The following is a 27,662-nucleotide window of genomic DNA, read 5'->3' as shown; positions in this document are numbered from 1 at the left end:
TTTCCCGTCCCCGGTCCCTCCCCGGGGCGGAGCCGCTGCGGCCCCGGCGGCGCCAGCCACGACCCGGCACCGGTACGGCCCCCCCGGGACCCCCAAAATAGCCCCAAAATACCCCAAAATAGACCCAAAATACCCCCGGGACCCCCCAAAACCGCCCTAAAATACCCCTGGGACCCCAAAATAGCCCAAAATCCCCCAAAATAGACCCAAAATACCCCCGGGAACCCCCCAAAACCGCCCTAAAATATCCCCGGGACCCCAAAATAGCCCCAAAATCCCCCAAAATAGACCCAAATTATCCCTGGGACCCCTAAAATACCCTCGGGACCCCCCAAAATCCCCCTGAGACCCCTAAAATAGCTCCAAAATAGCCCCGGGACCCCCCAAAACTGCCCTAAAATACCCCTGGGAACCCAAAATAGCCCCAAAATACCCCGAAATAGCCCCAGGGGACCCTCAAATCCCTCCCAGGATCCCCGAATCCCCCCGGGACCCCAAAATACCCCCAAAACAGCCCAAAATTGACCCAAAATACCCCCGGGAACCCCCTAAAACCGCCCCAAAATACCCTTGGGACCCCAAAACCCCCCCAAATCCCCCAAAATAGCCCCAAAATTCTCCTGGGAGCCCCAAAATACCCCCGGGACCCCCAAATCCTCCCCAAAATACCCCCAGGACCCCCTAAAAACACCCCAAAATCATCCAGGGACCCCCAAAATATCCCCAAAATACCCCTGGGACCCCCAAAGCCACCCCAAAATCATCCAGGGAACCCCAAAATCCCCCCAGGACCCCCCAAAATTCCCCCAAATCCCTCCCGAGACCCCCAAAAATCCGCCCTGGGAACCCCAAAATCCCCCCAGGACCCCCCAAAATTCCCCCAAATCCCTCCCGAGACCCCCAAAAATCCGCCCTGGGAACCCCAAAAAACCCTTTGGGACCCCCCCAAATTCTCCAGGATCCCCAAAATCCCCCCAGGACCCCCCAAATCCCCCCAAATCTCCCCTGAGAACCCCCAAATCCCCCCCAGGACCCCCAAAATCCCCCCTGGGACCCCCAAAATCCCCCTCGGGACCCCCAAATTCCCCCCAGGACCCCCAAAATCCCCCCTGGGACCCCCAAAATCCCCCTCGGGACCCCCAAATTCCCCCCAGGACCCTCAAAAACCTCCCCGGGACCCCAAAAACTCCCCAGGACCCCCCAAAATCCCCCCAAATCCCCCTCCCCAGCCATGACGGTCAAGTTGGACTTCGAGGAGTGTCTGAGGGACTCGCCCTGGTTCAGGTACCCCAAAAACCCCCAAAATTCCCCCAAAACCCCCCCCAGGGACCCCCTAAAACCCCCCAAATCCTCCCCAAATCCCCTCAGGGACCCCCCAAAACCCCCAAAATTCCCCCAAAATCCACCCTGGGACCCCCAAAACCCCAAATTTCCCCAAAAATTCCCCCCAGGGACCCCCAAAACCCCCCCAAATTCCCCCTGGGACCCCCAAAAACATCCCTGGAGCCCCAAAACCTTCCTGGGACCCCCAAAATTCCCCCAAATTCCCCCCTGGACCCCCCAAAACCTCCTTGAGACCCCAAAAAACCTCCCCAGGACCCCCCAAAAACCCAAAAATTCTCCCAAAATCCTCCCAGGACCCCCAAAACCCCCCAAAATTCCCCCAAAAAACCTCCCTGGGATCCCCAAAACCCCCAAAATTCCCCCAAAAAACTTCCCTGGGACTCCCCAAAACCTCCCTGGACCCCCAAAAATCCCCAAAATCCCTCCCAGGACCCCCCAAAACCCCCCAAAATTCCCCCAAATCTGCCCCTGGACCCCCCAAAACCTCCCTGGAGCCCCAAAATGCTCCTTGGGACCCAAAAATCCCCAGAATTCCCCAAAAAACCTCCCCTAGGACCCCCCAAAACCTTCCTGGGACCCCCAAAATCCCCCCTGGACCCCCAAAAATCTCCTTGGGACCCCAAAATCCTCCTTGGGACCCCAAAAATCCCCAAATTTCCCCCAAAATCCCCCCCAGGACCCCCAAAATCCCCCCAGGACCCCCAAATTTCCCCCAAAATTTCCTCAGGACCCCCCAAAATCCCCCTAAAATGGGATTTTTTAATGAAAAAAATGGAATTTTTAATCCAAAAAAAGTTTTTTTTTTTTTCGAAAATGGGATTTTTTTTACCCAGAAAATGAGATTTTTATTTTTTCCCCTCCCCCATCCCTGAGGCTCCTCCGGAAGAGGCTCCGGAAGGGCCCCAAAAACCCCAAAAACCGCCTCATAATCCGGCCCCGCCCCCAAAACCCCAAAAATCGGCCCAAAAATCCGCCCCTCCCCCCTCAGAGCACGAAAAAAACCCAAAAATTCCCCAAAATCCGACACCAGGACCCCCCAAAAATCACAAAAATCGCCCCAAAAATCCCAAAATTGACCCAAATTCCCCCAGGACCCCCCAAAAAATCCCAAAAAATCCTCCCAAAAATCCCACAAAATTCTGGGATTCCTCAAAATTCCCCCCCCCAAAATCCCCCCCAAATTCCCCCCAAGACCCCTCAAAACACCCCCAAAAATCCCTGAAAAAAACACCAAAAATCCACCCAAAAAACCCCCAAAATCCACAAAAAAATCCTCTAAAAAAACCCAAAAATCCCCCTTAAAAACACCCAAAAATCCACCCAAAAATCCCCTAAAAAAACACCCAAATCCACCAAAAAATCCTCTTTAAAAACACCCAAAAATGCCCTAAAAAATCAAAAAAATCACCTAAAAAACCCCCAAAATCCCCCCAAAAATCCCCCAAAAAAACCCCAAAATCCCCCAAATCCCTCCAGGACCCCCCAAAATTCCCAAAATCTCCCCAAAATTCCCAAAAAATTCCCAAATTTCCTCCCCAGGGCGGCTCTGGAAGAGGCCGAGTCGGACGCGGCCGAACTCGAGACTCACCTGGAAAAGGTAAAGGGGGAACCCAAAATTTGGGGGAAATTTGGGAATTTTTAGGAATTTTGGGGGTTTTTTAGGGGATTTTGGGGGATTTTTTGGGGATTTTGGGGGATTTTTTGGGGGGATTTTTGGGGTTTTTTAAGGGATTTTGGGGTTTTTTTAAGGGGATTTTTTGAGGGATTTTTGGTGATTTTTAGGGGGTTTTTGGGGGGATTTTGGGGGGAATTTGGGGGGAATTTGGGTGGAATTTTGGGGTTTTTTTAGGGATTTTTGGGTGGATTTTTAGGGGGTTTTTGAGTGGATTTTGGGGTTTTTTTACGGATTTTTTGGGTGGATTTTTGGGGGTTTTGAAGGTTTTTTGGGTTTTTTTGGGGGGGATTTTGGGGTGATTTTTAGGGGATTTTTGGGCGGATTTTGGGTGGAATTTTGGGTGGATTTTGGAAGAATTTTGGTGATTTTTTAGGGGATTTTGGTGCTTTTTTTAGGGAATTTCTGTTTAGAGTTTGGGGTAGATTTTGGGTGGATTTTGGCTGGAATTTTAGGAGATTTTGGGGCAGATTTTGGTGCTTTTTAAGGGATTTTTGGGTGGATTTTTGGGGTGATTTTGAGGTGATTTTTAGGGGATTTTTAGGTCGATTTTGGTTGGATTTTTAGGTGGAATTTTTGTGATTTTTAAGGGCTTTTTAACATGAATTTTGGTGATTTTTTGGGAGAATTTTGGGTGGAATTTTAGTGATTTTTAGGGAAATTTTTTGCTGGATTTCGGTGGTTTTTTAGGGAATTTTTTCCTGGATTTTGGGCAGATTTTGAGCAAATTTTGAGCAAATTTTGAGCTAATTTTGTTCATTTTTTCCCCCCCAGGTGCTGAAGCTTTGCTCGGCCGTGCTGGAGGCCGGGAAGGTTCTGGAAGGTTCCAGCAGAGCTTTGGCCTCGGGACTGAGGGAACTGGGGGGGATCCCCAGGGGGGACCCCCTGCTCAGGGTAAAACCCCAAAAATCCCAATTTGGGGAGGGGAAAACACCAAAAATCCCAAATTTTGGGTCTCTGGGAGGGTAAAACCCGAAAAATCCCAAATTTGGGGAGGTCAGACCCCAAAAATCCCAAATTTGGGGTCATTGGGGAGGATAAAACCCTAAAAATCCCAAATTTGGGGTCATTGGGGAGGATAAAACCCTAAAAATCCCAAATTTAGGGAGGGTCAGACCCCAAAAATCCCAAATTTGGGGTCACTGGGAGGGTCAGACCCCAAAAATCCCAAATCTGGGGAGGGTAAAACACCAAAAATCCCAAATTTGGGGTCACTGGGGAGGTAAAACCCCAAAAATCCCAATTTTTGGGTCACTGGGAGGGTAAAACCCCCAAAAATCCCAAATTTGGGGAGGTCAGACCCCAAAAATCCCAAATTTGGGGAGGGTAAAACCCCAAAAATCCCAAATTTGGGGTCCCTGGGAGGGTAAAACCCCCAAAAATCCCAAATTTGGGGAGGGGAAAACACCAAAAATCCCAAATTTTGGGTCTCTGGGAGGGTAAAACCCGAAAAATCCCAAATTTGGGAAGGGTAAAACACCAAAAATCCCAAATTTGGGGTCATTGGGGAGGATAAAACCCTAAAAATTCCAAATTTAGGGAGGGTCAGACCCCAAAAATCCCAAATTTGGGGTCACTGGGAGGGTCAGACCCCAAAAATCCCAAATCTGGGGAGGGTAAAACTCCAAAATCCCAAATTTGGGGTCACTGGGGAGGTAAAACCCCAAAAATCCCAATTTTTGGGTCACTGGGAGGGTAAAACCCCCAAAAATCCCAAATTTGGGGAGGTCAGACCCCAAAAATCCCAAATTTGGGGTCCCTGGGAGGGTAAAACCCCCAAAAATCCCAAATTTGGGGAGGGGTCAGACCCCCGAAAATCCCTGAAAAAAATTTTGGGGGTCCCTGAGGGGAATTTTGGGGTCCCAGGAATGAATTTTGTGGGTCCTGGGGGTTTTTGGGGTCCTTGAGGGGAATTTTGGGGTCCCTGAAGTGAATTTCGGGGTCCCAGGTGGTTTTGGGGGTCCCAGGAGTGAATTTTGGGGGTTTTTGGGGGGTCCCAGGAGTGAATTTTGGGTCCCAGGAGTGAATTTTGGGGTCCCAGGAGTGGATTTTGAGGATTTTGGGGTCCCTGGGGATTATTTTGGGGTCCCCTAAACCCCCCAATCCCCGCAGGAGGCGCTGGGGAAGGTCTGTGACTCCCTGGAGCAGATGATGGACAGTCACCAGGTCAGGCCCCGCCCCCTGCCCAGGCCACGCCCCTTTTCATTACCCCACCCATTCCCTTTAAGCCTCACCCATTTCCTTTAAACCACACCCAATTAAGTTAAGCCACGCCCATTTCCCTTTGAGCCACGCCCCTTTGCCTTTACACTCTTTATTCAGGCCACGCCCTCTTTGAGGCCCACACCCATTAACCCTCACACCCCACCTGCTCATTTGCATAATCATTATAATATTTAGGCCACACCCAGCTAAACTGACCACAAAAGCCACGCCCATTTCCCCACCAAAGCCACACCCATTCCCCATGACCACGCCCTTCCCACAAAGCCACGCCCCTTTTTTTCATTGACACACCCTCTCCCCTTGTTAAGACACGCCCACTTTCGCACTAGCCACGCCCCTTTCCACGCAGCCACACCCATTTCCGGCTTGACCCCACCCTTTTCTCATAACCACGCCCCTTTCCTAATTGACCACGCCCCCTCAATTCACACCTGCCTTTCCTTGTCTGGCCACGCCCATTTTATAGCTTGGCCACGCCCTTTTTCTGGCTTAGCCACGCCCCCTCTGCCTTTCCCTCTCTGGCCACGCCCCTCTCTGGCTTGGCCACGCCCCAAAAGACACGGTAAGTGTCTTTCCTGGCTTGGCCACGCCCCTTTCTGGCATGACCACGCCCCTTTCTGGCATGACCACGCCCCTTTGTGTCCTGACCACGCCCCTTTTGTTGTGGCCCCGCCCCCAGGAGCTGCTGAGCTCCACCCAGAGCGCCCTGAGGAGGCACCTGCAGCCCCTGCTCAGAGAGTGAGGACAACTGGGGGGGTTTGGGGGAAATTTGGGGGGATTTTGGGGACTTGGGGGCGATTTGGAGGATTTTGGGGATTTGGAGGGGAAATTTGGGGAGATTCAGGGGGATTTGGGCGGATTTTGGGGAGGATTTGGGGGGATTTGAGGAGGATTTGGGAGCATTGGGGAGGATTTGGGGGGGATTTGGGAGATTTTGGGGGAAATTTGGGAAGAATTTGGGGGAAATTTGGGGGATTTGGGGGATTCGAGGGGAAATCTGGGGGGAATTTGGGGAAATTTGGGGGAAATTTGGGGGATTTGGGGGAAATTTGGGGGGATTTGAGCAGTTTGGGGGAAATTTGGGGGATTTTGGGGGGATTTGGGGGAATTTTGGGAGATTTTGGGGAAAATTTGGGGGGGATTTGGGGGAAATTTGGGGGTATTTGGGCAGTTTGGGGGAAATTTGGGGGATTTTGGGGAATTTTGGGGGGATTTGGGGGAATTTTGGGAGATTTGGGGGGGATTTGGGGGAATTTCCAGGGCCCTGTGCGGTCTTGGGGTGAATTCAGCCCCATTTCTGCCTCATTTTTGGGCTGTTTTACCCCATTTTGCGGGTTTTATGAGTCCAGAGATGTTCTCAGTGGTCTCAAGCTCAGTTTCTGACCCATTTTTGGGATATTTTACCTCATTTTTCTGTTATTTTCACCCATTTCCCGCCCCCAGGTCTCTCCGCGGGCTGCAGAGTGAATTCAGACCCATTTCTGACCCATTTTGGGGCATTTTAACCCCATTTTCGGCCCCCCCCAGGGCTCTCAGGGATCTCAAGTTCAGTTTTAATCCCATTTTTGGATATTTTTCCCTCACATTTCTGTTATTTCCCCCCATTTCCCGCCCGCAGGTCTCTCCGCGGGCTGCGCGCGGCGGGGCGGGACCGCGCACGCGCAGTGGAGCTCCTGCAGGGGGCGCTGCAGCACCACGCGGAGGTTCCCCGGAAACGCCCCCTGGAGGCGCGGGAGGCCGCGGCAGCGCTGGGCGGGGCCAGGGGCGTGGCCAGGGCCCGGGGGCTGGACTATGTGCTAAAGGTGGGCGTGGCCAGGGCCCGGGGGCTGGACTATGTGCTAAAGGTGGGCGTGGCCAGGGGCGTGGCCAGGGCCCGGGGGCTGGACTATGTGCTAAAGGTGGGCGGGGCCAGGGCCCGGTGGCTGGACTATGGGCTAAAGGTGGGCGGGGCCAGGGCCCGGGGGCTGGACTATGTGCTGAAGGTGGGCGGGGCTTAGTGAGGGGTGGGCGGGGCCAGGGCCCGGGGGCTGGACTATGTGCTAAAGGTGGGCGGGGCCAGGGCCTGGGGACTGGACTAGGTGCTAAAGGTGGGCGGGGCTTAATCGGGCTGGACCAATGGGATGTGGTGTGGTCTAAAGGTGGGCGGGGCTTAACTGATGGGCGGGGCCAGAGCCCGAGGGCTGGATTATGTGCTGAAGGTGGGCGGGGCTTAACTGGGGTGGGCGTGGCCAGAGAAGGGGACTGGACTATGTGCTAAAGGTGGGCGGGGCTTAATCGGGCTGGACCAATGGGATGTGGTGTGTTCTAAAAGTGGGCGGGGCTTAACTGGTGGGCGTGGTCAGAGACGGGGGCTGGACTACATACTAAAGGTGGGCGGGGCTTTAAATGAGGGTGTGGGAGGGGCTTAATTGGGCTGGGCTGGGCTTAAATGGGATGGGCGTGGCCAGAAATGGGAGCCGGGCTGTGCAATAAATGTGGGCGTGGCCTGAATGATGTGGGCGTGGTTTTACATGGGTGTGGCTCAACCACATAGCAATGGGTGTGGCTTGAGTGGGTGTGGCTTCAAGGGGCGTGGCCTGACCACACCCTCACCCCGCCCCTCCCCTCCTCTCAGCTCAACGTGGTCCAGGACAGCCAAAAAACCGAAATCCTGCAGTTTGTGAGCCAAATTTGGGCCCTTTTGGGGATTTTTTGGGGGCCCTGAAAATTTAGGGGCCTCTGGGGGGATTTGGGGGGTCCTGGGTTGGATTTGGGGGTCCTGGGGTTCCTGGGGTGGATTTGGTGGTCTCTGGGTCGGATTTGGGGGTCCTTGGGTTGGATTTTGAGGTCCTGGGGGGGTCCAGGGTTGGATTTGGGGGTTTCTAGGGGTCCCTGGCGAGGTTTTGGGGTCCCTGGGGAGGTTTTGAGGGTGTCTGGGGCAGTTTTGGGGGGTCCTGGGAAGGTTTTTGGGGGTCCCGGGTTGTTTTGGGGTGTCCTGGGGAGGCTTTGGGGGTCCTGGGGAGATTTTGAGGGTGTTCTGGGGAGGCTTTGGGGTGTCCCGGGAGGTTTTGGTGGTCCCTGGGAGGTTTTGGAGGGTCCTGGGAAGGCCTAAGGATGTTCTTGGAAGGTTTTGGGGAGTTCTGGGGGGTTTTGGTGTGTCTGGGGTGGATTTGGGAGGTCCCTGGGAAGGTTTTGGAGGTCCCAGGAAGATTTTTGGGGGTCCCAGGTGATTTCAGTGACCACCAGGATCCATTTTCCTGGAGAATCCAATGAGTCTATTCAGGATCTCTTTATTTGGGGAGGGCTCTAGGGGTCTCCGGGGTGTCCCGGGGGGGTTTTTGGGGGTCCCAGACCCCCCCAGACCCCCCCAAACCCACCCTGGACCCCCCCAGACCCCCCAATTTCCCCCATTTCCCCCCCCAGGTCCTGGCGCTGTTGGAGGCTCAGGCGGCGTTTTTCAGCCGCGGCCACCAGGGGGCGACAGAGACCCGCGAGTACCGCGCGCGCCTGGGGGCGCAGGTGGGACCCCAAAAACAGCCCAAAAATAACCCAAAATAACCCCCAAAACACCCCAAAAATAGCCCAAAATCAGCCCCAAAAATACCCCAAAATAACCCAAAAAACAGCCCAAAAATACCCCAAAATAACCCCCAAAAATAGCCCAAAATAACCCCCCAAAAAACCCAAAAATAACCCAAAATAACCCCCAAAACCAGCCCAAAAATAACCCAAAATAAGCCCCCAAAACAGCCCAAAAGTAACCCAAAATAACCCCCAAAACAGCCCCAAAATAACCCCAAAACCAGCCCAAAATCAACCCAAAATCACCACAAAAATCACCCCCAAAATAGCCCAAAATCAGCCCCAAAAATACCCCAAAATAACCCCAAAAACAGTCCAAAAATAACCCAAAATAACCCCAAAACCAGCCCAAAAATAGCCCAAAATCAGCTCCAAAAATACCCCAAAATAACCCCAAAATCAACCCAAAATCAACCCAAAAATACCCCAAAATAACCTCCAAAAATAGCCCAAAATCACTCCAAAATCACCCCAAAATCACCACAAAAATCACCCTAAAATTACTCCAAAATCGCTCCAAAATTACCCCGAAAATCACCCCAAAATCACCCGAAATTCGCCTTAAAAAGCCCCAAAATACCCCGAAAATTACCCCAAAACTCCCCAAAATCAGCCCGAAACTCCCCAAAATTACCCAAAACCACCCCAAAATTACCACAAAATTATTATTGGGGTATTTTTGGGGTATTTTGGGGTGTCCCAGGTGTAATTTTGAGATATTTTTGGGATATTTTCACAGTATTTTTCAGGTTATTTTTGGGGTTATTTTGGGGTGTCCCAGGTGTAATTTTGGGGTATTTTTGGGATATTTTTGGGATATTTTTGGGGTGTTTTTGGGGTATTTTTTTTGGGTATTTTTGGGGTGTCCCAGGTGTAATCTTTGGAGGTATTTTGGGAGTATTTTTTGGATATTTTTGGGGTGAATTTGGGGTTATTTTGGGCTGTCCCAAGTGTAATTTTTGAGCTATTTTTGGGAAATTTTTTTGGAATTTTTGGGATATTTTTGGGGTGTCCCAGATGTGATTTTTGGGTTATTTTTGGGATGATTTTGGAGTGTCCCAGGTGTAATTTTGGAATATTTTTTGAGGTTATTTTGGGGTGTCCCAGGTGTAATTTTTGGGATATTTTTTCGCTATTTTTTGGCTCTTTTCAGGATATTTTTTGGATATTTTTTGGGCTATTTCTGGGATATTTTTGAGGAGTCCCAGGTATAATTTTTGGGGATATTTTGGGGATATTTTTGGGGTGTCTCAGGTATAATTTTTGGGGATATTTTCGGGATATTTTTTGGGTGATTTGGGGGTGTTTTTTTGGATATTTTTTGGGTTATTTTCGGCTATTTTTGGGCTGTCCCAGGTGTAATTTTTGGGGTATTTTTTGGTGTATTTTTGGGCTGATTTTGGGCTATTTTTAGGATATTTTTGGGATAATTTTGGGCTATCCCAGGTATAATTTTGGGCTGATTTTGGGCTATTTTTAGGATATTTTTGGGATAATTTTCAGCTGTTTTTGGTCTAATTTTGGGCTGTTTTTGGGCTCCCAGCTGGAGCGGGGGGAGCTGGAAGGGGCTCGACGTCGCCGGGACCTGGAGCAGCGACATCACCTCCTGCTGCAGCAGGTGGGCGTGGCCTGAAAATGGGCGTGGCCTCAGGGTGGGCGTGGCCTCAGGGCGGGCGTGGCCTCAATGGGCGTGGCCTCCAATGGGGTGTGGTCAAAACATGGGGACGTGGCCTAAAAATCAAATGGAAAAATCTGATTTTTTAAAACTGGGTGTGGGTTTAAAAATGGGCGTGGCTTAGGTGGGTGTGGTCATTGTTGTGGGCGTGGCTTTGTGTGATTGACAGGTCATAAAGGGGCGTGGTCACGGTTGATTGACAGGTGATCAAGGAGGTTCAGGCTCAATTTTGATCCTGTTTTTGGGGGGTTTAATCCCATTTTTGGGGGGTTGATTTAATTTTGGAGGGTTTTAATCTCGTTTTGGGGTGGTTTATTCTGATTTTGAGGGGGTTTTATCCCAGTTTGAGGGGTTTTATCCCATTTTTGGGGGTTTTAATCCCATTTTTATTTCATTTTTGGCCATTTTTTAGGTTTTTATCCCATTTCTGTGTGGGCTTATTCCAGTTTGGGATTTTTTTTATCCCATTTTGGGGGTTTTTTTAATCCCATATTGGGGGTTTTAATCCCATTTTTGGGTGTTTTATCTCAATTTTGGGAGGATTTTATTCCATTTGGGGGTTTTATCACATTTTTGGGATTTTTAATCCCATTTTGGGTGTTTTATCCCAATTTATTGGGGGTTTTTCCCATTTTTGAGGGTTTTTTTTCCCATTTTTTTGGTGTTTTTATCCCATTTTTTTGATGATTGACAGCTTGGGCTTTGATTGACACCTGTCATGGAATTGATTGACAGCTCAGCCTGGTGCTAATTTGATTGACATCTCCTAAAATGGGAGTGGCTTAAACCCCCTTGGACCAATATGGGATGAGGGGCGTGGCCAGGATTTGATTGACAGCTGGGAATGAGTTGATTGACAGCTCAGGGGTGGAGGCAGATTGATTGACAACTCAAAAAATGGGCGGGGCTTAAATCCTTGAACCAATATGTGGCTGATGGGCGTGGCCAAACTTTGATTGACAGCTCGGGGTGGAGCCAGATTGGTTGACAGTTGTGGAGGGGGCGTGGCTTTGTGTGGGCGTGGCCTGTGTTGATTGGCGGGTTTTGGTGGGCGTGGCCTGTGTTGATTGGCTGCTCTGGAGGGGGGCGGGGCCTGTGTTGATTGACGATTGTGGAGGGGGCGTGGCCTGTGTTGATTGGCGGGTTTTGGTGGGCGTGGCCTGTGTTAATTGGCTGCTCTGGAGGGGGGCGGGGCCTGTGTTGATTGACGATTGTGGAGGGGGCGTGGCCTGTGTTGATTGGCGGGTTTGTGTGGGCGTGGCCTGTGTTGATTGGCGACTCTGGGTGGGCGTGGCCTGTGTTGATTGGCGGCTCTCAGGACCTGTCGCAGGAGGAGGTGGGCGTGGTCTCGGAGGGGGCGGGGCCTGTGGCCACGCCCATTGAGGGTTACCTGTACAAGAGGGCCCGGAACGCCTTCCGCACCTGGAGCAGGTCAGGGGGGAAATACCCCAAAATACCCCCAAAAATACCCCAAAACACCCCAAAAATACCCCAAAATACCCCAAAATACCCCAAAAATACCCCAAAAATACCCCCAAAATACCCCAAAATACCCCAAAATACCCCAAAATCACCCTAAAATACCCTGAAATGGCCCAAAATTACCCAAAATCACCCCAAAATAGCCCCAAAACGGCCCAAAATACCCCAAAATCACCCAAAACTGCCAAAAATACCAAAAAATCACCCTGAAATCACCCTGAAATGGCCCAAAATAGCCCCAAAATACCCTGACATACCCCTAAAACCACCAAAATCACCCTAAAAACCACCCCAAAACATCCCAAAACACCCTGAAACAGCCCAAAATTGCCCCAAAAACTCCACAAATACCCCAAAATCACCCCAAACCCACCCTGAACCAGCCCCAAATTGCCTAAAAAAGCCCCAAAATATCCCAAAATTACCCCCAAAACACCCCAAAATATCCCAAAGTGCCCCAAAACCGCCCCAAAACTCGCCAAAAATTCCCATTTTCCAAAAAAAAGTCCCAAAATTCCCCCAAAATTTCCCCAAAATTCCCCCAAAATTCCCCCCAAATCCCTTAAAATTCCCCAAAATTCCCCCAAAATTTCCTCAAAGTTCCCCAAATTCCCCCAAAATCCCCCAAAATCCCCCCAAAATTCCCCTCAAATTCCCCCAAAATTCTCAAAATCCCCCAAAATTCCCATTTTTTCCCATTTTTTCCAGGCGCTGGTTTTTCATCCAGAGCAACCAACTGCTGTACCTGAAACGGGCCCAGGTGGGGACTGGGGGGAATTTTGGGGAAAATTTGGGGAATTTGGGGGATTTTTAGGAATTTTGGGGGATTTGGAGGGAATTTTGGGGGGATTTTGGGGGATTTTGGGGGGAATTTTTATGAATTTTAAGAGAATTTTAAGAGAATTCCGGGGAATTTTGTGGAATTTTGGAGATTTGGGGGATTTTGGGGGGTCCTGGGGAAAATCTGGGGGGTCTTGGGAGGATTTTGGGAAATTTTGGGGGATTTTGGGGAGATTTTTGGGGGAATTTTTATGAATTTTAAGAGAATTTTAAGAGAATTCTGGGGAATTTTGGGGATTTTGGGGGGGATTTGGGGGAAATTTGGGGATTTGGGGAAAACTTTGGGGATTTTTAGGGATTTGGGGGAATTTGGGGGAATTTTGGGGGAATTTTGGGGATTTTTTGGGGTATTTTGGGGCCGTTTTTGGGGGTTTTTTGGGGCCATTTTTGGCTTATTTTAACCCCAGATTTTTTTTGGGGTTGTTGATAATTTTGGGGTGATATTTTGGGAATTTTTGGGGTGACATTTTGGTATTTTTTGGCCCCCCAGGACCCCCCCCGGGTGGTGGTGGAGGACCTGAGGCTCTGCACAGTCAAACCCTGCCCCGACCTGGAGCGGCGCTTCTGCTTCGAGGTCGTGTCCCCCAACAAGTGAGACCCAAAAACACCCCAAAATACCCGAAAAACCCCCAAAAAACCCCAAAAATACCCAAAAAACCCCAAAAAACCCCCAAAGATACCCAAAAACCCCAAAAAACACCCCAAAAATACCCAAAAAACACCCAAAAAAACACCCCAAAACCCCAATAATAATAATAATAATGATAAACCAAAATCCAAAATCCACCCGAATCTCCCCAAAAAACTCCAAAATCCGCCCAAAAATCACCTAAAAAAGCCACAAATCTGCCCAAAAATCACCTGAAAAAATCCAAAAAAACCCCCTAAAAAACCCCAAAAATCCCAAGAAACCCCTGGGGGTTCCCAAATTTCTCCAAAAATCCAAAAATCTCCCCAAAAGCCCCCCCCAAAAGCCCCAAAATCGCCCCCAAAAAAACCCCCAAAAAATCCCAAATCTCTCCCCAAAAACCCTCAAAATCCTCCCAAAAATCCTCCAAAAAACCCACAAATTCCCCCCAAAAATTCACCAAAAACCCCTAAATCTCCTCCCAAAAATTCCCTGAAATACCAAAAAATCTCCAACCCCCCTGGGGATCCCCAAAGTCCCCAAGGGACCCCAAATCCCCCCCCAAAAAAACCCAAAATCCCCTCCAAAAAACCCCAAATCTCCCCCTAAATCTCCCCCAAAGAAACTCAAAAAAACGCCCCCAAATTCCCCAAAAATCCCCCAAATCTCCCCCCAAAAATCCCCAAAATCCCCCAAAAATCCCTAAAAAAAACCCCACAAATTTCCTCCAAAAATCCCCAAAATCTTCCCAAAACTCCCATTAAAAACCCCCAAAATTCACTAAAAAATCCCCCCCAAAAAACCCCAAATCTTCCCCCAAAAACCCCAAACCCCCCTGGGACCCCCCAAACTCCTCCTGGGAGACCCCAAAAAAACCCTGAAATTCCCCCAAAAATCCTTTAAAAAACCCCCAAAAATCCCAAAATTTACTAAAAAATCCCCTAAAAAAATCCAGAATCTGCCCAAAACTCTCCCAGATCCCCCCAAAAAAACCCCAAACCCCCCTGGGGGTCCCCAAATCCCCCCAAAATCTCATTTTTTCTCCCCCAGGCTGTGTGTGCTGCAGGCAGAATCAGCCCCGGGGCAGCTGCGGTGGCTGCGGGCGGTTCAGAGCGGCATCGCCAGCGCCTTCGGCCGGGGGGGAACCGAGACCGGCCTGGGGCAGGTGAGAGGGGCCAAAATAGCCCCAAAATAACCCAAAATAACCCAAAAATCCATCCCAAATAACCCTGAAAGCCATCCCGGAATAGCCCCAAAAAAAACACTCCAAAATAACCCAAAATAACCCCAAAATAACCCCAAAATCCATCCCAAATAACTCTGAAAGCCATCCCGGAATAGCCCAGAAATAGCCCCAAAAATAACCCAAAATAACCCAAAAATCCATCCCAAAACCCATCCCAAAATACCCCAAAAACTGTCCCAAAATAACCCCAAATCCACCCCAAAATATCCCCAAAAATCCCCACAAAATCACCCCAAAATAATCCAAAATAACCCAAAAATCCATCTCAAATAATCCAAAATCCATCCATGAATACCCATAAAGTAACATAGAAATCCATCCCTGAATAACCCAAAAAAACGCCCCAAAATCTGTCCCTAAATGCCCCCAAAACTGCCCCAAAATAGCCCCAAAATAACCCCAAAATAACCCCCAAAATCCCCAAATTTCTCCCAAACCCCCCCAAATCCCCCAATTTCTCCAAAAATCCCTCCAAATCTCCCCAAACCTTCCCAAAATCCCCCAAATCCCCCCAAAAATCCCCAAATTTTCCCCCAAATCCCCAATTCTCCCCCAATTTTTCCCCAAATCCCCCCAAAAATCCCCAAATTTCTCCAAAATTCCCCCAAAAATCCCCATTTTTTCCCCAAAATTCTCCCAAAATCCCCAAAATCCCCCCAATTTTCCCCCAAATTTCCCCCCAAACCCCCCTCTAACCCCCCAATTTTCTCCCCAGCCCCCCCCGGGTTTGGAGCCGCTGTCGGGGCCCCCCCCGGGACCCCCCGAGGTTTTGGGGCCGATTTTGGGGCTGGAGGGAAACGGGACCTGCTGTGACTGCGGGGAGCCCCAGCCCCAGTGGGCCAGTGTCAACCTGGGCATCGTCCTGTGCATCCAGTGCTCGGGGATACACAGGTGGGGCACCCTAAAAATATCCCAAAAATCCCAAAAATGTTCCTAAAAAAATCCCCCAAAAAATCCCCCTAAAAATCCCATAAAAATCAAAAAAAATCCCATAAAAATCCCAAATTCGGGCTCGTCCTGTGCATCCAGTGCTCGGGGATTCACAGGTGGGACACCACAAAATATTCCAAAAATCCCAAAATATTCCTACAAAAAAATCCTAAAAAAAATCCCCCCAAAAATTCCCCCAAAAATCCCATTAAAATCCCATTAAAGTCAATAAAAATGTCAATTCTGGGCCTCGTCCTGTGCATCCAGTGCTCGGGGATCCACAGGTGGGACATCCTAAAAATACCCCAAAACATCCCAAAAATATCCCAAAATTGTCCAAAAAAAAAATCCCCAAAAAATCCCCCCAAAAATAGCATTAAAATCAAAAAAATCCCATTAAAATCAATAGAAATCACAAACCTGGGCCTCGTCCTGTGCATCCAGTGCTCGGGGATCCACAGGTGGGACACCACAAAAATATCCCAAAAATCCCAAAAATGTTCCTAAAAAAAATCCCCAAAAAAATCCCCGTAAAAGTCGGATTAAAAATGAAAAAATCCCATTAAAATCCCATTAAAATCAATAAAAATCCCAAATTCGGCATCCAGTGCTCGGGGATTCACAGGTGGGGAACCCCAAAATCCCAAAAAAATCCCCCCAAAAAATCCCCCCAAAAAATTCCCAAAAATCCCAAAAAAATTCCCGTAAAAATTGCATTAAAAATGAAAAAAATCCCATAAAAATCCCAAATTCGGGCTCGTCCTGTGCATCCAGTGCTCGGGGATCCACAGGTGGGACACCCCAAAAATATCCCAAAAATCCCAACATTATCACTGGAAAAAATCCCGAAAAAATCCCCCAAAAAATCCCATAAAAATCGCATTAAAAAAAAAAAAAAAAAAAAAAAAAAATCGCATTAAAATCTGATTTTAAATGTCCCAAAAAATGATCCCGGCAGGAGTTTGGGGGTCCATCTGTCCAAGGTCCGATCCCTCACCCTGGACTCCTGGGAGCCCGAACTGGTCAAGGTGAGCCTGGACTGGGACAGACTGGGATAAACTGGGAGATACTGGGAGGGGATTTTTGGGGGTTTTTTTTGGGATTTGGGGGGTCCTGAGGGGAATTTGGGGGTCCTGGGGGAATTTTGGGGGGATTTTGGGAGAATTTTGGGGGAATTTTGGGGGTCATGGGGGGATTTGGGGGAATTTTGGGGAGATTTGGGGGATTTTGGAGGGAATTTTGGGGGTCCTGGGGAAATTGGGGGGAATTTTGGGGGGTCTTGGGGGGGATCTGGGGGGTCCTGGGAGGAATTTGGGGATTCTGGGGGGATTTGGGGGGTCCTGGGGGGATTTGGAGGGTCTTGGGGGGATTTTGGGGGGATTTTGGTGGGGATTTGGGGGGTCCTGATGGGATTTTGGGGGGATTTAGGGGGGTCCTGGCAGGATTTGGGGTTTCCCTGTGGGGTTTTGGGGGGTCCTGGGGGGAATTTTGGGGAATTTTGGGGTCCTGGGGAGGTTTTTGGGGGTCCCTGTGGGATTTTGGGGGTCCCTGGGGAGGTTTTTGGGGGGTCTCTATGGATTTTTGGGGTGACCTTTGGGGTCCCCAGCTGATGTGCGCCCTGGGGAACCGGGCCCTGAACGGGATCTACGAGGCGCGAGTGGAGGAGATGGGGGTGAAGAGACCCCCCCCGGGCTGTTCTCGGTGAGACCCCCAAATGGGACCCCAAAACCCCCCTGGGACCCCCAAACCCCCCCTGAGACCCCCCCCGGGCTGCTCCCAGTGAGACCCCCAAATGGGACCCCAAAAACCCCCTGGGACCCCCCAAACCCCCCCTGAGACCCCCCCTGGGCTGTTCCCGGTGAGACCCCCAAATGGGACCCCAAAAATCCCCCTGGGACCCCCAAACCCCCCCTGAGACCCCCCCTGGGCTGTTCCCGGTGAGACCCCAAATGGGACCCCCAAAACCCACCTGGGACCCCCCAAACCCCCCCCGGGCTGTTCTCAGTGAGACCCCAAAAATGGGACCCCAAAATCCCAAATGGGACCCCCTCAAATCCCCCCCAGGACCCCCCAAATCCCCCCCAGGATCCCCAAAAATCTCCCCAGGACCCCCCAGGACCCACAAAATCCCACCCAGGATCCCCCAAATTCCCCCAGGACCCCACAGCCCCCCCCAAATCCCATCCAAAACCCCCCCCAAGACCCCCCAGGACCCCCAAAATTCCCCAGAGCACCCAACCCCCCCCCAAATACCTCCCAGGACCCCCCAAATCCCCTCCCAGGACCTCCCAAATCCCCCCAGGACTCCCCAAATTCCTTCAGGACCCCCCAAATCCCCCCAAATCCCCCCAACCCCCCCAGGGCCCAGCGGGAGAGTTGGATCCGGGCCAAATACGTGGAGAAGAAATTCCTGAGGGGTGTGGCCGGCCACGCCCCCAGGCCACGCCCACAACGCCAAGGCCACGCCCCTCGCCCTGACCACGCCCCCAGGGCCGGCCCCGATACAGGTAAAGGGGTGGGGCAAAGAAAAGGGGCGTGGCTTGGTGTAAAGGGGGCGTGGTTTGGAAAAAGATTTATTTTTAAATTAAGGGGCGTGGCTTAGCACAAAATGGGCGTGGCTTGTTCTGAAGGGGTGGGGCTTGTTTTAAAGGGGTAGAACCTTAAAGGGGGTGGGGCTTGATTTTAATGGGGTGGGGTTGTGAAGGGGGCGTGGCTTGGTGCGAAGGGGCGGGGCTTTGTGTAAAGGCGTGGTTTAATGGAAAGGGGTGTGGCTTGTGTTAGGAGTTAATTATGTGGGTGTTGTTTAGGGGTGTAGCTTGCACAGGGGGCGTGGCTTTTGTAAGACTTGGATTTTGATTGGCTGGCACACTTGGGGTGGGCGTGGCTTCTCCACCAAGGGGTGGGGCTTGGACATTGTGGGTGGAGCTTTCACTGTGGGCGTGGCTTATTAATCAACCCCCTCCCTGCTTTTATTTGTTGGGGGGTGTCCGCCATGATGGTGGGCGTGTCTTAACACAAGTGGGCGTGTCTTCCTTGGGGATGGGCGTGTCTAATGTGAGATGGGCGTGTCCCAAAGCTCCTCCCCCAGAGCCCAGTGACCCCGAGGGCGCCCCCTGCTGCTCCCTGGGCTTGTGGGCGTGGCTTAAACCCCAAACCCCTCCCACCTTCCTTTTACTGGGCGTGTCTAATGTGAAATGGGCGTGTCTAATGTGACATGGGCGTGTCCCAAAGCTCCTCCCCCAGACCCCAGTGACCCCGAAGGCACCCCCTGCTGCTCCCTGGGCTTGTGGGCGTGTCCTCCACTGGGTGGGCGTGGCTTATCCACCTCCTCCCCTTTGCTGGGGGTGGCTGCCATGATGGTGGGCGTGTCTTTTTGGTGATGGGCGTGTCTAATGTGAGATGGGCGTGTCTAATGTGACATGGGCATGTCCCAAAGCTCCTCCCCCAGACCCTGGTGACCCCGAGGGCGCCCCCTGCTGCTCCCTGGCCTTGTGGGCGTGGCTTAAACCCCAAACCCCTCCCACCTTCCTTTTACTGGGGTGGCAGCCATGATGGTGGGCGTGTCTTTTTGGTGATGGGCGTGTCTAATGTGAGATGGGCGTGTCTAATGTGACATGGGCGTGTCCCAAAGCTCCTCCCCCAGATCCCGGTGACCCCGAGGGCGCCCCCTGCCTGCACCCCGGGGCTCTGCTCTTCTGGGCCGCGCGGCGGCGCCGTTTGCCCACCATGGCCGACGCTCTGGCCCACGGCGCCGACCCCGGCTGGGTCAACCCCGCCGAGGGCAACCGCACCCCCCTGCTGGAGGCCGTGGCCGTGGTAAACTGGGGGACACTGGGAGGGCACTGGGATGGTGCTGGGGTGGAGTTTGAGGGGTGATTTCTAAATTTGTCCCCCCCTAAATTTGATCCCCCTGTGAGAATTCCCTGCTGGCCTGTGAGTTCCTGCTGCAGAACGGCGCCAGCGTCAACCAGAGCGACAGCCAGGGGAGGGGACCCCTGCACCACGCCACCGTGCTGGGACATACTGGGTGAGCACTGGGAGGGACTGGGAGTAACTAAGATGGACTGGGAGAGGACTGGGAGAGACTGGAGGGGGCTGGGAAGGACTGGGATGGGATTGGGAGAGGGTTTGGGGTAACTGGGAAAGGTTTGGGATGAACTGGGATGGACTGTGAGAGGACTGGGACGGACTGGGATGAACTGGGAAGAGACTGGGATGTACTGGGAGGGACTCCGATTAACTGGGAGGGGACTGGGATGAACTGGGAGAGAACTGGGAGGGGGCCCTGATTCACCCCCATAGTGTGAATGGTGACAGTGCTCACCCCTAAAGCAGCTGTGGGCAAAGCTAAGCAGGGTCTGCCCTGGTCAGGGCCTGGATGGGTGACCTGAACTGGGTTCATTGAAGGAGCTTTTTTCTTTTTTTTTTAAGAGTTTTTTATTTATTTTGGGGGTCCCTATTCCTACTTTTATGGGGGTCCCTTTTCTTTTCTGGGGGTGCAAAACCCCCCAAAATCTGCCCTTTTTTTGGCAGTTTTCCCACTCCCCAAAGCTAAGCAGGTCCCACCTCGGTCTCCACCTGGATGGGTGACCTGAACTGGGTTCATTGAAGGAGCTTTTTTCTTTTTTTTTAAAGAGTTTTTTATGTATTTTGGGGGTCCTTATTCCCCCTTTTAGGGGGGGTCCTTGTTCAGTTTTGGGGTGCAAATCCCCCAAAATCTCCCCTTTTTTTGGCACAGTTTCCCATTCCCTAAAGCTAAGCAGGGCCAGCCTCGGTCCTCACCTGGATGGGTGACCTCAACCTCACTTAAAATCCCCACATCCCCCTGACCCCAAAATCCCCCCAAAAAGTCCCAAGAAAGTCCCCAAAAAGTCTCCCCCTCCCCAAATCCCCCCAAATTCTTCCAGCCTGGCCTGCCTGTTCCTGAAACGCGGCGCCGACGTCAACGCCCGGGACGCCGAGGGTCGGGACCCCCTGAGCATCGCCATGGACTTGGCCAACGCCGACATCGTCACCCTGTGAGAGCCCGGGGGGGCACCCTTGGGTGCTGGGGGGGGCTTTTGGGGTGGGGGACACCCCAAATCTGACCTTCCTTCTCCCCAGGCTGAGATTGGCCAAGATGAGAGAGCTGGAGGTGGCCCAGGGACAGAGCGGTGGGTGCTGGGGGGTCCTGAGGAGATTTTGGGGTGAATTGTTGGATTTTGGGGGGTCCTGAGGGGAATTGGGGGAATCTCTGGGATTTTGGGGGGATTTCTCTGGGATTTTTGGGGGTTCTGAGGAGATTTTGGGGGGTCCTGAGGGGTTTTGAGGGGTCCTGGAGGGATTTTGGGGGGTCCTGAGGGGATTTTGGGGGGAATCCCTGGATTTTGGGGTGGATTTTTTGATTTTCAAGTATTTCCATGGGAATTTGGGGGTGAATTCCTGGATTTTGGGGTGAAATCCCTGATTTTTGTGGGGGATCTCTGGATTTTGGAGGGTCCCCATGGGATTTTTGGGGTGAAATCCCTGGATTTGGGGTGAAATCTCTGGATTTGTGTTTGGAATTCCTGAATTTTCAAGTATTTCCATGGGAATTTTGAGGTGAAACCCTCATATTTTAATGTGAAATCCCCAATTTTGTCCATTTTGGGGCAGAATCCCAATATTTAGGATGAACCCCCATATTTTTGGATCCCAAATTTTGGATTTTCCCCCCCAGGTGACGACACCTACCTCGACATCTTCCGGGACATTTCCCTGATGGCCTCGGACCACCCCGAGAGACTGGCCCGGGCCCCGCCCACAAAGCACCCCACCCTCTAGCCACGCCCCCTGGGAAAGCCACGCCCACTCTCGAGAAAGCCACACCCCCAGAAAGACACGCCCATTCTCTGCAAAGCCACGCCCACTATGTAAACAATGCACTTTTTTAAAAGACACACCCCCTTTGGAAAGCCACGCCCACTATGTAAAGCCACACCCCTTTTCCTGCAAAGCCATGCCCCCTTCTTGCCAAAGACAAGACCCTCGGGGAAGCCACGCCCCTTCTCTGTGAAGCCACGCCCCCCATCAGCAAGACCACACCCTTCTCATCAAAGCCACGCCCCCTCAGGAAATAAATGCTCTTTAATGACAAAGCCACGCCCCCTCTCAGCAAGGGCACTCCCTTCTTGTCAAAGCCACGCCCCCTCAGGAAATAGATGCCCTTTATTGTCTAAGCCCCGCCCCTTCTCTGCAAAGCCACGCCCCCTCAGGAAATAAATGCCCTTTATTGCCTAAGTCACGCCCCCTCATGGAAAAGCCACGCCCCCTTAGGGAAGACACGCCCCTTATTGGCAAAGCCACGCCCCCTCAGGGAAGCCACGCCCCTTCCAAGGGCAGCAACCAATGGAATAAAGGCTCGGCTTGACCTCGGCGTGACCTTTTGTGCTAAAATTTCTTTTTGGGGGGGGGGGGGGGGGGATGTGGAATTGGCCACGCCCATAAATGGGGGACCCCAAATTTTTACCCCCAAAATCGGTGACCCCAAATGAACGACCCAGAACTGACCCCTTGAATTTTGACCCCAAAATCCGTGACCTAGAACCGACCCCCCCCCAAAATTCCTGATCTAGAACTGACCCCTCAAATTTTGACCCCCAACTCAGTGACCCCAAAATTCATGATCTAGAACTGACCCCCCAAAATCGATGACCTAGAACCGACCCTTCAAATCTTGACCCCCAAAATTCATGATCTAGAACTGACCCCCCCCCCAAATTTTGACCCCAAAAAATTTGTGACCTAGAACCCACCCCCAGAATTCTTGATCTAGAACCAACCCCCACAAATTTTGACCCCAAAATCCACGACCCAAAACCAACCCCCCCCCAACCATTGAATCACCCAAAATAAAACCCCCCAAAAAAATCCATTTTGGACCCCCCCAAGCCCCCCTTTGGGACACCTAGAACCCCCCGTTGGGACACCTAGAACCCCCCGTTGGGACACCTAGAACCCCCCTGTTAAATGGGGGGGTTTTGGGGGTCCCGGGGGGGTCCCGGCCGGGGCTCCCGGGGCAGGGTGAGGATGAGGAGGCAGCTGGACATCAGGAAGGCTCCGGCCACCACGAAGGACAGGCCGAAGTCGCCGGTGACGTCGCGGAGCCACCCTGGGGGAGCCACGAGTTCCCCCAATCAGCCCAGATTTACCCCCAAAACCCCCAAACCCTCCCAAATCATCCCAAAAATCCCCCCAAACTCCCTCAAATTCCCCCAAAAATTCCCCCAAACCCCCTCATTCCCCCCAAATCCCCACAAAATCCCCCCAAACCCCCCCAACCCCTCCCCAAATCACCCAAAAATCCCCCCACATCCCCCTAAACCCCCCAAAATTTCCCCAAAATCCCCCCAAACTCCCCCAAATTTTCCCAACAATTCCCAAATCCCCCCAAAACCCCCAAATCCCCCCAACCCCTCATCAAATCACCCAAACCCCCCCCAAAATTCCCCCCAAATCACCTCCCAACAGCCCCAAACTCCCTCAAAATCCCCCCAAATCCTCTCAAATCCCCCCAAAGCCCCCCAAATCCTCCCAAAAATCACTCTTAAATCCTCCCAAATCTCCTCCCAAATCACCCCAAAATCAGCCAAATCACCCCAAATTTCCCCAAATCCTCCCAAACCCCTTCAAAATCCCCCCAAATCCCCCCAACCCCCCCAATCCTCCCCAAAATCCCTCAAAATGCCCCCAAATCCTCCCAAAATCCCCCATCTCCTCCCCAAATCACCCCAAAATCACCCCAAATTTCCCCAAATCCCCCCAAAACCCCCCAAAATTCTCTAAATCCCCCCAAACCCTCCCCAAACTCCCTCAAAAACCCCTAAATCCTCCCCAAATCACCCCAAAATCACCCAAAAATCCCCCAAAATTTCCCCAAATCCCCCCAAACTCCCTCAGAAGCCCCCAAAATCACCCAAATCACCCCAAACCCTCCCCAATCAGCCCAAATCACCCAAAACTCCCCCCACATCCCCCTAAACCACCCAAAATCACCCCAAAATCACCCAAAATTTCCCCAAAATCCCCCAAAAAACCCTTCAAAGCCCCTGAAATCCCTGAAATCCTCCCAAATCACCTCCAATCCCCCCAAAATTTCCCCCAACTCCCCAAATCCTCCCCAAATCACCCCAAATTCCCCAAAATCACCCAAAATCCCCCCAAAATTGTCCCCCAAACCCCCCAAATCCTCCCAAAATTTCCCAAACTCTCCCCAAACCCCCTCAAATGCCCCAAATCCCCCAAAAACACCCCAAAAATCATCCCAAAAACCCCCAAGAAATCCCCATCCGCACCGGCCAGCGGCGGCCCCGCCAGCGACCCGACGCTCTCCACCATCTGCATGACCCCGATGGCCAAACCCTCCCGTCCGGCTCCGGCCACTTCGGCCACCCCCGAGAACTGCAGAGTGGCCACTGCCCCGGCACAGAACCCGTAAATCGCCGCCAGAGTGACCAGCCCGGCCGCCCCTCCGGCCACGGGGAACAGCGGAGCGACCGCCGCGGTCAGCGCCGTCCAGGCCGCCAGGTGGGTCAGCAGCGAGGCCGAGGGGCGTCCGGCCGCCCAGCCGGACATCAGGCGGCCCAGGCCGTCGGTCACGGCCATGGCGCTGACCCCCAGCGCGGCCCCGGCGCGGCCCAGGCCCAGCTCCAGCGCGTGACCCGCCAGGTGGACCAAGGGGACGTAGTAACCGACGTCCAGCAGGGCGAAGGCCAGCGAGTAACGCAGGAAAGCGCCGTGATGGAGGAGCCCGGTGAGGCTCGAGGGGGGGTGGAGGGGGGGTGGGGGGTCTGGAGGGGGTTCTGGGGGTTCTAGTGGGTCTGGGGGTTCTGGAGGAGGGTGGTGGAGGAGTTGGGTGAGGCCCAAGGGGGGATGGACGGGGGATGGGGGGTCTAGAGGGGGTTCTGGGGGTTCTGGAGGTTCTAGAGGAGGGTGCTGGAGGAGCCTGGTGAGGCCCAAGGGGGGATGGAGGGGGTCTGGGGGGTCTGGAGGAGGTTCTGGAGGTTCTGGAGGTTCTAGTGGGTCTGGGGGTTCTGGAGATTTTGGAGGAGTTGGAGGTTCTGGAGGGCCTGGGGGATTTGGGGGTTCTGGAGGTTCTAGAGGAGGGTGGTGGAGGAGCTGGGTGAGGCCCAAGGGGGGATGGACGGGTTCTGGAGGTTCTAGAGGAGGTTCTGGAGGTCCCAGTGGGTCTGGAGGTTCTAGACGAGGGTGGTGGAGGAGAGGGATTAGGCCCAAGGGGGTCTGGAGGGGTTCTGGAGGTTCTGGAGGAGTTGGAAGTTCTGGAGAAGGTTCTGGTGGGTCTGGGGGTTTTCGGGGTTCTGGGAGTTCTGGAGGTTCTGATGGTTCTGGTGGGTCTGGGGGTTCTGGAGGTTCTGGAGGAGTTGGAGGTTCTGGAGGGGCTTGGGGCGGGCGGTGCTGGAGGAGCCCAGTTAGGGCTGCGAGGTTCTCTGGAGGTTCTGGAGGTTCTGGATCAGGCAGTCTCATCAGGAGGGGCTGGGTCAGCTCTGGATGATTCTCTGCAGGTTCTGTAGAAGGTTCTGGATGTTCTCTGTAACCCCTGGGCGGTCTCAGCAGGGGCTGGGTCAGCTCTGGATGTTCTCTAGAATGTTCCAGAGGTTCCCGAGGTTCTGGATCAGGGGGTCTCAGCAGGGCCCCCGCGGGCACCATGTGCAGGGCCAGTTCCGGATCTTCTCTAGAATGCTCTGGATGTTCTCTAGAAGGTTCTGGATGTTCTGGATGTTCTCTGTATCCCCTGGGGGGTCTCAGCAGGGCCCCCGCGGGCACCACGTGCAGGGCCAGCTCTGGATGTTCTCTAGAAGGTTCTGGAGGTTCTGTTGGTTCCCTAGAACGCTCTGGATGTTCTCTGTATCCCCTGGGGGGTCTCAGCAGGGCCCCGGCAGGCACCATGTGCAGGGCCAGCTCTGGATCTTCTCTAGAACGTTCTGACGGTTCTGTCGGTTCTCTAGAACGTTCTGGAGGTTCTGGATCAGGGGGTCTCAGCAGGGCCCCCGCGGGCACCATGTGCAGGGCCAGCGCCGCCAGCAGCAGCAGCGCCCCCCGCCAGCCCTGGGCCTGCAGCGCCAGCGGCACCAGCGGCGCCACGGCCGGGCCCGACACGGCGGCTCCGGACACGGCCAGGCCCGTGGCCAGCGCCCGGCACCGCGGGAACCACCCCGACACCGCGCCCAGCGACGAGGTGAAGGCAAAGGACCAGCCCAGACCTGGGGAAATGGAGATTCGGGAGTTCTAGGTCAGTCTGTGGAGTTGTTTGGGGGTTCTGGGTCAGTCTGTGGGGTCACTTGGGGGTTCTGGGTCATGGTGATGGGGTGGGGGACACGAGTACCCCCCCAGTCCATCCCAGTCCCTCCCAGTCCATCCCAGTCCATCCCAGTCTCCTCCAATGCCCCCAAATCTCATTCCCAGTTCCTCCCAGTCCATCCCAATCCCTCTCAATCCTCTCCCAGTATAACCCAGTCCCTCCCAATCCCACCCACTCCCCTCCCACTCCCCTCCCAGTCCCTCTCAGTCCCTCCCAGTGCCCTCCAATGCCCCTAAATTTCATTCCCAGCCCCTCCCAGTCCCTCCCAATCCTCTCCCAGTCCATCCCAACCCCTCCCAATCCTCTCCCAGTATATCCCAGTATAACCCAGTCCCTCCCAGTCCCTCCCAGTCCCCCCAGTCCCCCCAGTCCCGTTACCGGTGAGGGCCCCCAGGCTCAGGTACAGGTGCTCCAGGCGGGTCCCGAAGGTGCTGAGGACCAGCCCCGCCCCCGCCAGGAGCCCCCCGGCCATGGCCACGGCCCGGGGCCCGAACCGCGAGCTCAGCGCCGCCGCCAGGGGGCCTGGGGGGGAGAGGGGGATGGGGGACTGGGGGGACTGGGGGACTGGGGGACTGGGGGCCTGGGGGGGGTAGAGGGGTATGGGGGACTGGGGGCGTATGGGGGGACTGGGGGGGTATGTGGGGACTGGGGGGGTATGGGGGGACTGGGGGGGACTGGGGGGACTGGGGGACTGGGGGGTATGGGGGGACTGGGGGGGACTGGGGGGACTGGGGGACTGGGGGGGACTGGGGGGACTGAGAGTGGCCCTGGCACCCCTTTGTGTGCTCCCAGCGCTCCCAGTTCCATCCCAGTTCCCTCCCAGTCCCCCCCAATCCCCTCCCAGTCCCCCCCACACCCCCCCAGTCCCTCCCAGTTTGTCCCAGTATAACCCAGTCCCCCTGAATCCATTCCCAGTCCCTCCCAGTCCATCCCAATCACCTCCCAGTATAACCCAGTCCCCTCCCAGTCACTCCCAATGCCCTCCCAGCCCCTCCCAGCCCCTCCCAGTCCCTCCCAGTATACCCCAGTCCTCCTGTGGTTGCTCACCGCCCATCTGCAGCGCCGCCAGGGGGCAGGCTCCCAGTATAACCCAGTATAACCCAGTATAACCCAGTTTATCCCAGTATAACCCAGTGTCTCACCGCCCATCTGCAGCGCCGCCAGGGGGCAGGCTCCCAGTATACCCCAGTATACCCCAGTATAACCCAGTTTACCCCAGCCTCCCCCGGGGTCTCACCGCCTATCTGCAGCGCCGCCAGGGGGCAGGCTCCCAGTATAACCCAGTATAACCCAGTATAACCCAGTATATCCCAGTATAACCCAGTTTACCCCACTCTCTCACCGCCCATCTGCAGCGCCGCCAGGGGGCAGGCTCCCAGTATAACCCAGTATAACCCAGTATAACCCAGTATAACCCAGTTTACCCCACTCTCTCACCGCCCATCTGCAGCGCCGCCAGGGGGCAGGCTCCCAGCATGGCGGCGGCGCGGGCCGGGGCCCCGAAGGCGCCCCCCAGCGGCGGGAGGCACAGCCCCAGGGCGCGCACCGAGCCGCTCACCAGCGCCACCTGCAGGAACGCGCCCGACAGCGCCGGCAGCGCGCCCGGGGGGAACGGCCAGCGGGGGGACATGGGGGGACAGGGGACACACAGGGGACACACAGGGGGACACAGGGGACACCGGGCAATGGGGGTCAGGGGTCACAGGAACGCGCCCGACAGCG

At 53.7% G+C, this 27,662-nt stretch overlaps 2 protein-coding genes across 2 annotated transcripts; one reads left to right on the top strand and one right to left on the bottom strand.

Annotated features, from left to right (window-relative positions):
• The first annotated feature begins 28 nt into the window (after nucleotides 1-28).
• ACAP1 (ArfGAP with coiled-coil, ankyrin repeat and PH domains 1) lies at nucleotides 29-21,421 on the top strand. Its single transcript, XM_083881575.1, has 23 exons — nucleotides 29-72; nucleotides 1,230-1,284; nucleotides 2,884-2,941; nucleotides 3,791-3,910; nucleotides 5,129-5,182; nucleotides 5,922-5,980; nucleotides 6,861-7,160; nucleotides 7,260-7,287; nucleotides 8,645-8,740; nucleotides 10,347-10,421; nucleotides 11,797-11,909; nucleotides 12,669-12,720; nucleotides 13,291-13,391; nucleotides 14,479-14,593; nucleotides 15,390-15,565; nucleotides 16,563-16,632; nucleotides 17,211-17,305; nucleotides 17,966-18,111; nucleotides 19,248-19,420; nucleotides 19,522-19,631; nucleotides 20,512-20,622; nucleotides 20,708-20,757; nucleotides 21,303-21,421. The coding sequence occupies exons 2-23, from the start codon at nucleotides 1,232-1,234 to the stop codon at nucleotides 21,404-21,406; spliced, it is 2,259 nt and encodes a 752-aa protein (XP_083737701.1). The 5' UTR covers nucleotides 29-72; nucleotides 1,230-1,231; the 3' UTR covers nucleotides 21,407-21,421.
• Nucleotides 21,422-25,091: 3,670 nt separating this feature from the next.
• On the bottom strand, nucleotides 25,092-26,414 carry LOC310921445 (monocarboxylate transporter 4-like; the record flags this gene model as incomplete). Its single annotated transcript, XM_083881574.1, has 3 exons — nucleotides 26,319-26,414; nucleotides 25,286-25,842; nucleotides 25,092-25,169 (listed from the first exon to the last, which is right to left on the bottom strand). The coding sequence occupies exons 1-3, from the start codon at nucleotides 26,410-26,412 to the stop codon at nucleotides 25,092-25,094; spliced, it is 729 nt and encodes a 242-aa protein (XP_083737700.1). The 5' UTR covers nucleotides 26,413-26,414.
• Nucleotides 26,415-27,662: the final 1,248 nt, after the last annotated feature.

The sequence above is a fragment of the Zosterops lateralis genome (genome assembly GCF_965231275.1).
Source record: "Zosterops lateralis genome assembly, chromosome: 34".
In the NCBI taxonomy this organism is placed as follows: Eukaryota; Metazoa; Chordata; class Aves; order Passeriformes; family Zosteropidae; genus Zosterops; species Zosterops lateralis.
This window is presented reverse-complemented; position numbering and strand designations above follow the sequence as displayed.